This window comes from Sinocyclocheilus anshuiensis, unplaced genomic scaffold, assembly GCF_001515605.1.
Source record: "Sinocyclocheilus anshuiensis isolate Anshui unplaced genomic scaffold, SAMN03320099.WGS_v1.1 scaffold1041, whole genome shotgun sequence".
In the NCBI taxonomy this organism is placed as follows: Eukaryota; Metazoa; Chordata; class Actinopteri; order Cypriniformes; family Cyprinidae; genus Sinocyclocheilus; species Sinocyclocheilus anshuiensis.
Window position 1 is genome coordinate 597,345 of NW_015554134.1, and position 9,995 is coordinate 607,339.

Here is a 9,995-nt window from a genome sequence, read left to right on the forward strand (position 1 = left end):
GTGTTTTCAGCCTCTGCCGCCTCAATATATGAGTACATGAACACATAATCTCTAGAACTGCTCTCTAGATCTCTAGAACTTCATGAGCATTTTACTTATTTTGAGAAAATTATCATCATATCATATACAAAGAGACACCAATGTTTCAAAAAGACACCAATGTTTCAGGAGTTTAGTACACAGAATAGTACACATGCTTATTAGATAACTGTATTTGAATTGATGTATATGCTTTAATTTTTTATTTTTTTTTTATTAACTTTTTTTTTTCCAAACCATTGTTAGATGCAGTGTTTCCTTATACAAAGATTTGGTTTCAAAAACAGTATCAGTAAACTATTTCTTATGATTTTAAGTCTGCATTGAACTTCAGATCAATCTCAAAGTAAAAGGCGGTACTAAAGTCTGATGAACATATAAACATAATCTCTAGAACTGCTCACTTCATGAGCATTTTACTTATTCTGAGAAAACTATCGTCATATCATATATAAAGAGACACGAATGTTTCAAAAAGACACCAATGTTTCAGGAGTTTAGTACACAGAATAGTACACATGCTTATTAGATAACTGTATTTGAGTTGATGTATATGCTTTTATTTATTATTATTTTTTATAAATACATATAAATGCATTTAGACCACTTAACTTAATGATTGCTATCGGGATGTGAAGAGACTTTCAACCAGTATAACAAAAAATGTTTCTGAAGACAATCACCTATTGCACCTTTAAAGCAGATTTATATAACTGAATATGGTCCTTGTAAGCAATAAGATGCACATACAAACCAGTTTTCCTGTAAAGTCGTTCATAGCGACGACCAGTGGTTTTCAGTTTGCGAAGTGCTGGGTACAACAAGAAGTATGTGTTGATGGTACAAGTCTCCGTTGAAGGGGGGTGTGTATATTAAGGGCAGTGGAAATGGAGGAATTATATTTATCAAGAATATCAATGGCGCTGATGTGTTCAGTAATGTTAGTGAGAAATGTTTGTACAGATTCAGAAAACAGTAATGGATTAACAGAATTGAGGTTATGGTAGTTTATGGTAGATTTCACCCTAAGGCATGGGAAGAGGGATTTAATTTCAGGTGAACATCAAACCGTGAAATATGGGGTTTCTCTAGACTGTCAGGAGAGAGAAGCATCCATAAATCACCATATAAACGGACCTCAAAGCCAAAACATGAACGTTATTAGAATCTGCTGTTTGGTGGATGAAAAGCCGAGGGGAAGTGAGAGAGAGATTATCGTACAGAGGAGATCAGGGCCTGTATTTATCAAGCTTCTCAAAGTGCCATTTTAGTCTTAAGTGCTGAGAATTCATTACATTTACTCCTACTTTCAAACTTAAGTATAAAAGCAAGTTGTCAAATTTCTTAAAGCTAAGAATCACTCTTACTCACCCAGTTGTTTAAAGGGGTCATATGATGCGATTTCAATTTTTCCTTTCTCTTTGGAGTGTTACAAGCTCTTGGCGCATAAAGAAGATCTGTAACGTTGCAAAGACTAAAGTCTCAAATCCAAATAGATATTCTTTATAAAAGTTAAGAGTCAACCACACCTACCTAAAACGACTCATTCTAACACGCCCCCACTTTTAGCAACATCATATGACCCCTTTAAGACAGCTCGAGAGGTCTCTCAAGTGGTGAAGAGTTGCCAGTAGGGGCTTGTGACGGTGCTGAGGAGACAATATTTCAGGAGAGAAAGAATGTTCTTGAAATATTTGACGACGAGCAGTTAATCAAACAGTTACATTTCAAAACGAGCAAAGAATATTTACATTACCAAAGAACATCATAACTGACTTCAGACTTCAGAGTATTATATGCTCTTTAAAAACACTCCCATTATAATCAGTGAAGCTACCTACACTGTTTCATGAATAAATCTCTTACCCCTTATTTACACTGCACACGTCTGCGGCGCGTTAGGGCTCCGACACGGCCACCGGAGCTGATCACGGACACTCACCAGTTTCTGAAACGGCTCTGAAGCAGCTGCATCACTAAAGATAGGCGCCTATATTTTTGATGAATAATAATAATAATAATCATCTTGCTGTCGTCAAAGAAATCAGCAACAGGCGATATCTCTGACTATCGTCGATACACTGACTATATATCGTCTACCGGCACAACCCTAAATTGAAGGTTGTGATGAGGTTTCTTCTTCGTTTCCTTACCATAATGTATTCTCTTGAAAATTCTTTGTTGTCAAATGTGTGTTGAATGTAAACTCCTATTAGGAATTTAACCATTCACTGTGAATTTATCTGAGAATATTCTTAAATAAGGAAATCTATTCAGTGATTAGTCCATGCGTATTTCATCATCCAAAATCCCGTTTGTGGCACAGCAAAGCAACTCTAAGCCTGACACTTAAGATCTAGTCCTAGACTTTGCTTAAATTACGACTGAGATGCTTGATAACTAACTTTTAAGCGCAGCTTTGAGCCAAGAAGTTTTTTACACTTAAGTCAATTCTTAGCAGCATTCTTGAGAGTAATTCTCAGAGGCTTTATAAATACGGGCCCTGGTATGTGTGCAAACTTGGTGACCAACTACAAGAAACGTCTTACCTCTGTGCTTGCCAACGAGGGTTTCTGCACTATATATATAAGTACTAAGTCATGTTTTGCTTGGGGATCAAATACTTATTTCACTCACTGAAATGCAAATCAATTTCTAACCTTTATATAATGTGTTTTTTTCTGGACTTTTTGGTTGGTATTCTGTACCACCTACCATAAAAATTACAGACCCTTCATTTCTTTGTAAGTGGGCAAACTTACAAAATCAGCAGGGGATCAAATAAATATTTCCCCCACTGTAAGTTGAGATGTACTTTTTGACATTTGCATAGACAGTCAATATCAATGACCTCTGCTGAAACCTGAATACTGGAAGAGTCTGAAATGCAATAACCTTTTATCTCTATAGTATTCCTGCTACCAAAATAGATTTGGCCTTTGTGATAATGAAACAGATTTTGTGTGACAAATAAAAATTATAATTCTGCCGATCATGAGGTAAAAGATGAACAACAGGAAGCAACATAGAGATCTGAAAACGTTATTTAATGCACATGTCTTAAATGTGCTGTTTGCGCACAGGCATTATTCATCATCATTACTATCTATAACTTCTGGATATCTTGATTTGAAGTGAAATATAGAAAAACTAGGTTTCCATTTGCCCTTTGGCGGTGTCGGATGAAGCCCCATCAGTCTGAAAGAGAGATAAAAAAGGAAACAAAGACCGTCAGTAGCTAAAAGATCAGTGATTCTCAACTGATGGATCACAAGTCAGTCCTGATGGGTCACAGACAGCAGTAAAATATGCTAAATGTAATTAATAAAACGCAACTAACCAAATAAGCATGTATAAATAGGAGAAGATAAAAAATAGTCTTAACAAGTTATTGGTAAATTATTAGGTACAGAGAGTTGAGTGAATCTGAGATTTGGGACTTTTTCAGACCAAGTGTCTGTGTTATTTCACACCATCACCATCATCATCTTCATCATTTCCTTTTATTAACATCTAATTCTCGGCCCTTTCTTGTTGTATATTTACTTAGAGGGTTCTCTTTTGGCCTCATTAATTAAACACACACTACTTTAAAAGAAAATAACAAAATGTGGCATCGTGTTTTCATAATCCTGGAAGCCAAAATTATAAATGAAACTAAAATTCAATTAATGGCACAGGCATTATATCATCTTTTAAAGCAAGGGGGGCCCCCTGGTGGTTTGGGGGCCCTATGCAACTTGTGTGCTGTCCGTATAGGGAGTACAGGCACTGAGGATGGCTTTAGTTCTGTACCTGAGAAACTTGTTTCCACCTTGGTTGTCTATATTCTCCCAGATCTTCTCCAGCAGTTGCACACTGGCAGTGATGGCAACATCTGCAGCTTCATTATGCCGTGAACCATGGCTAGAGTCACTGTAGTCTTTATTGATACCATCCCAGCTTCTCCAAATGCCAGTTGTTAAATCTAAAGAACCTCCATGGCTACATTTACCTGTCAAGACATAATAATAACAATGATAATAATGTAATTGCTCACAAATGTTCCTGGCTCTGCTTGTCTTTGATGAGTTTCTATCTGTAAATAAAAAAAATGTTACCTCTTGGTTTTCCTTTTCCAAAGTATCCTGATGTCAGAATTTTTTCATTCAAAATTTTATCCAAAAATTGTGCCCCACAATTGCCATTTTTACAGTTTTCCACGCATGTTTTTTCATCTTTATCTGGGGGAATATGCAAATTATTATTTTTTTTCTTCATTATTTTCTTTTGGCAAACACGCACACAAACACTCACCTGCAGGGTTGGGTATGTTTTCCTCTTTATTGATCAGTGCTGTACAGGGTTCAGTGTTTCCCAGCTCAATCCAGTTACTGTGGCTGTAGAAATCCTTTCATTTACCAAACGACACACGGGTGAGTTAGTAGATGGTCAGCTCATATGAGCAATTTAGAATAAATTTAAGCCATGTTGTTTACTTGTATAGCACTTTTCACAATACATGTATTTTAAAAACATTCACATATTTACAAGGGAAAAAACATGCTTTAAACTCTTTCAAGCCCCTGGTGAGCAACAGAAGGTGACTGTGGCAAGGAAAAAAAAAAAACTACATAAGATATTTTGGTAGTAGAGACAAAAACCTTGAGGGGAACCAGACTCGCCTGTCAGACTTAAATCAGACTTTATCTCTGTTCTTTACCTGAAACCTCCATGTGCTAATGTTCAAACACATTTGCATCCCCCCTCAAAAAAAACATAATTAGGTCTTTTAATATGAATATATCTGAATTGCATGACATTTCAATCCATTTGGAAGTTTTAACATAATTAAATTTAAAAAAGACATGGTTTAGTTTATTAATTATATACATCCATGTGATTGTATTTAATAGAATTTAAACAATCATATTCAAAGTGCATTTATTTAAATAGCTCAGAATCAGCATAAATTTGGTCATTTTGAGAAAAAATTATTCATTATCATTCATTATTAGTTGAATGAATGAATGAATGAATGATGCATTTATATAGCGCTTTATTGTGTATTGTTGTACACCCAAAGCGCTTTACAATCATGTGTAGGGGGTATCTCCTCAACCACCACCAGTGTGCAGCATCCACTTGGATAGTTTGTTTATTTTAAAACTGTGTAATCCAGATGGAAGGACATGTCAAATACATACACTCTTAATTTTACTGTGTAAAAAATAACTGATTTGTTTCAGGTTATTTTCTTTTATTTTAAATTGTAGTCAGAACTCTGTAAAGTTATCTCTAAATTGACTACTCGGCTGTTATTTTAAATATTACGACATTAATGACAAATTACAATAAATCAAATTTTTTATACTATTACAGAAATCTGACCTGTTTCATGTATGACTGAAAAATATGTATCATATTATTAGTTTATGTTAAAACTGTGTAATCCAAATGGATGGAAATGTTATATGCAATCCAAATACATACATCTTAAATTTAGGCCTAAATATTTTTTGAGGGAACATTAACAGCAATTGTACACCTTTACTCTTAACTCACCTGTAAAGTGTGCAGGATTTTCCCAAGCGTAATTCTTACATCATCAAATTGATCATTTTTAATGGACTTTGTGGTATTTTCTATTCCTGTGATTATAAGCTTTTTCCCCTCTGTAAATTCTTCATTGTCAAAATGGTATTCCGCATCTGGGAAATGTTTCAGGTCTGTCATCACATTGTAGTATGAGATTATTTGTATGGCCTTTTCAAAATTCTCATGTGTGCCATGTCCACAGACCTCTGCCAGTGTCTTTGAGTTCAGTTCCATTGGCTGTGTTCAGTTGAAAACCATAGGCAAAAAAACACAGTATTAAGCCCACCATCTGTTATGTGGTTTGCTGCGGGTCTGCCAATCTCTATTGCCGTCATGGCTGGAGGATCCCTTGTCTCCACCTCCAGCCTCTGAGTCCCGGACTCCGCCTCGGCCCGTCGACCCAGCGGCTCCACCATGGCTCCTAGCTCCCTCATCTCCACCATGGCCCGTCAGTCCACCAGCTCCGCCGGGCTCCCTCTTTCCTCCGGCTCTGCCTTGGTCGATCATCGACCTGCCATCACCTCGGGACTACACTCCTCCAGCTTCGCCTCATCCCTTCATCCCTCCGGCTCCGTTGGGCTCCTCCCTCCCTCCAGTTCCACCTTGGTCCTCTGTCCCTGCGGCTCCTCCTCGGCCTTCAGGATCCCTGTCTACACCTCAGTCACCTGAGCCATCTGCTCCGCCTTGGCCCTCTGGATCCTGCCCGTCGCCCTGGCTCTGCGTCTCCATCCTGGGCTCCTCTCCTACCTGCTCCGCCGCTGTCAGTCGGCCCCCTGGAGTCGTCAGCCCTTCCTCCACCATGGCTCCTCCCTCCATCTGCTACAGCATGGGTCACCTTCCTGTCTGCGTCCCACCTCCTCATGCTCCTGGCTCCTCCCTCCGTCTGATCCACCCTGGCTCCTCCTGATTCCCCCATGACCCTGGTCATCTGCCTTCCTTCCTGCTGGCTCTTTGCCATCCCCTGTTACTATCCCAACTCCACTCCTTTGTTCTTCTCCTAAGTCCCCTCCGTCCCTCCTTTGTTGTTTTGTTATGGCGCGCCTGGTCGGAGGGGGGTGCACTGTCACAGTTTGAACCTTGTTTTCAGTGTTTTCTGTTCTCCTGCCTTGTTTCAGTACTTTGACCTAGTTTCTTTCTCCCCTTGATTATGTTAGTCAGTTCACCTGTGTTTAGTTAATTTAGTCATTAATTCCCCATTCTGCTCCTTATGTTGCCGGTTAATATAAGATGACGTTTTAAAAAGTAAAACTGCCAGTTAATGGTGCTGTCACTCAGACTAATTAAAGTCACATCTATGTGATCGGCATCATACAACGAACAAACTGAAGTATGATCAAAATCAGACAATGTATGTGGAAGTTATAATACACTTCCGGTTTCCCATTTTTCACCATAAATTTATCACCTCGCCACGGCTAAACCGTCTGAGATATGTTGACTGAGTTTGGCTGCAATCTGATGAAAACCATAGGAGTATTGCAAATTCCAGAGCATGCGTTTTTCAAAAAAACCTGAATAGCCAACTTCCTGTTGGGCGAAGCTAATGACATGCTAAACATGACGGGGCTAAACAGGCAGTGATGTAGACTCGGTGGGTGGGGCTAAACAGGCAGTGATGTAGAATCGGTGGGCGGGGCTAAACAGGCAGTGATGCAGGAGCAGGCATTGATCTTCTTCTGCGGAGGCGGTGTTTAGCCACACTGTTCATCATTTTCATCATTTTTTTTTTCATCATTTACTCACCCTCATGTCGTTCCAAACCTGTTCTTTCTTATGTTGAACACAAAAGAAGATACCCTGGAGAATTTTGAAGAACCAAACAGTTGTTGGTCCCCATTGACCTCCATAGTAGGGAAAGAAATACTATGGAAGTCAAAGGGACCATCAACCGCTTGATTACCAGCATTCTTCAAAATATCTCCTCTTATGTTCAACATAAGAAATCAGAATCAGAATCAGAAAGAGCTTTATTACCAAGTATGTTTACACACACAAGGAAAAGTTATGTCATAAAGTGTCACATTCCACAACCTGTCATTTTGGCAGATTGGCTTCAATACAAGATGTTTTTAGACTAACGAGAAAGTTTTGAGTTCTAAAACAGGATGTTTTTATAATACAATAACACCTCTTTTATATCAAAAGATCAAGGGAATTTTTATTTCTCAGTTCATGACCCCTTTAAATCTAACAAAAGAACATTACTCTACAAAACTGTAGGTGGTGTGACTCTAAAATGACCAGATCTACCCTAAAACATATATGGTTCTCCTCACTTCGGTGGGCTGGATCGTGTGTCCTAAGACCAATTAAGGACAACATCCCTCCTGAGGCTGAAGAAATATGCAAGAACATACACAATTCACAATACTGTTATTTGAAGAAGAGGAACACAACAACTGATACTCGGTGGAAAGACAGTTTTCAAAGTAAGATTTTTGACCACACTTAACTTTAAAGGAATACACGACTAGTAACCGGTTTGTTCTGATTCTTTACACATTTGTCAGAGATGAGGAGACATTTTTTTTTAAATAGCATCAATTAAGACTGACATTTTTTAAAAATTATTTATATTTCTCTTTACTTTGCCTAAGTGTGTTTATGTTTAAAAAAAAAAAAAGCCATGTATAATTAAACATGCGGGGCTCTATACACTTACTTTTTAGCATTTGTACATGCATATAAAAAATACAAAATATTATGCACATATAAAATAGCATAAATAATGTTATGAGATTAGTGTTTTAAATATAAAAATTCAGCCCCCTTAGCCCACCCCTAGCGCCGCCCCTGGGGGCGTGTATTCATTTATCACAAAACATGCTTGGAATTTACAATATTACAAGTTTAATATTTAATTAATTTATTTAATTTACAAATGGTTACAAATACTTCCCAAAGTATTAGAAAAAGTATTAGCAATGATATCAGTAAACGATGACTACCTTGTGTAAGCTGCAACATTTAGTGGATCTGTTCCAAAACCTAGTGAGATGCTTCGCTGCCTACTGCCTTCATAGGCAGCAACTTAACAGAGATGGAACTTCATAAATGACTGGTTTGAAAAGCTTTACATTACATATAGATTTTTCTACATCTCTCAACATTTATTCTCAACAGTGATGTCTGGGAAATAACTTTGCATGAGAATTAGGTCTTAAGGGCCTACACCAAAACAAAAATACGAAATGCATTGCTGAAATTAATATTTTTCAGGTTGCAGACCTGAAGATAAAAGATAAACAGCCACAGGGAACTACAGGATGGAGGAGAAGCAAGCAATCTAAACAAACTCAAAACAGTCATATATAAAAATATTTTCAATTTTTTTAAGTGTTCCACAAATCATTTATGATTCATTATAGTGCAAATATGTTTCTGATGTTCTGTTTCTGAAATTCTGATGGGGCAAACTGATTTAGGTAAGTGTTGATATTTATAGGAATAAAGTATGCCACAACACTGACATGTTCACATAGCTTTAGAGAGTACAGAGTGGACAAAGCCTTTGACTAGATTCACTTCAAGCAAGAGCTGTTGAGACAGGTTCTGAAACACTCGAGCATATGGCCATACAAGTATATTTGTATCCAGGGGGCATATAAAGGAAGACAGGTTTAAAAAAAAAAACAGGAACATAACAAGAAACAAAAAATAAATAAAATGTAATAATTCCGAACAGAAACGCCTATTTGAAATGGCCATTAACAGGTTAATAACGTTATTTTATCGTTCCGTTTAGTATTTTAATTTTGCAATCAACCAATCATGAATTCAAATGGTACGGCCTATACAGATGTGATGTTGACGCATTCAACGAGTGAAATTGTGCTGAGTTTTGGTTCATTGTGTCGCACTCCAAAGCTCACGGAAAGGAAACCGAGAAGGCAGAAAGCAGCATCCTAACGGTTTTCTTTATTTTGCAAAAGCTTTACAATTCTGAATGATGTCTTGCTTCTATCTGTATGACCATAAATTATGGAGTAACAGTTCCCTTTCGATTCGGTCACTCTACATTGCTATGGGAATTACCCTTTCCTCCAAATACTACTGAAGCCTTATTGAATCACGGCAATGAAACTGGCCAATGGCGTTCAAGCGCGCGAAATATGAGGGGCTCCCACTCTATATAAGCAGCGCTTGTACGTCATCTATTCAGAACCTTTTTCTTCAGCCAACCTTCTACGAGAAGCAAGAAGCCTATCAGCAAGACTACTCACAGTGATACACGCTGCAGCGGACACGCCTTCTCTTCCCCTGCTGTGTTCCGGTGAGCTTCGGAAACAAGGATGACTCGCGATTGCCTCTCCTGCGCAGAGCCAATCAAACTCTCTGATGGCCACAAGTCGTGCGTCTTCTGCCTGGGTCGCGCCCAC

At 38.1% G+C, this 9,995-nt stretch overlaps 1 protein-coding gene across 1 annotated transcript; it reads right to left on the reverse strand.

Annotated features, from left to right (window-relative positions):
• Window positions 1–1,648: 1,648 nt before the first annotated feature.
• Window positions 1,649–6,574, reverse strand: LOC107670348 (von Willebrand factor A domain-containing protein 7-like). Its single transcript, XM_016462921.1, has 6 exons — window positions 6,452–6,574; window positions 5,584–5,853; window positions 4,336–4,429; window positions 4,140–4,262; window positions 3,835–4,033; window positions 1,649–1,688 (listed from the first exon to the last, which is right to left on the reverse strand). The coding sequence occupies exons 1-6, from the start codon at window positions 6,572–6,574 to the stop codon at window positions 1,649–1,651; spliced, it is 849 nt and encodes a 282-aa protein (XP_016318407.1).
• Between the last annotated feature and the right edge of the window lie 3,421 nt (window positions 6,575–9,995).

Excerpts from the sequence above, each read along its gene's own strand:
- LOC107670348 (XM_016462921.1), bottom strand. The coding sequence starts at position 6,574 with ATGGCAAAGAGCCAGCAGGAAGGAAGGCAGATGACCAGGGTCATGGGG. Across the intron at positions 5,854-6,451 it reads GGTGGGACGCAGACAGGAAG|CCAATGGAACTGAACTCAAA; the intron begins GTGACCCATGCT and ends AACTGAACACAG. Across the intron at positions 4,034-4,139 it reads TGGAAAAGGAAAACCAAGAG|GTAAATGTAGCCATGGAGGT; the intron begins GTAACATTTTTT and ends ATGTCTTGACAG.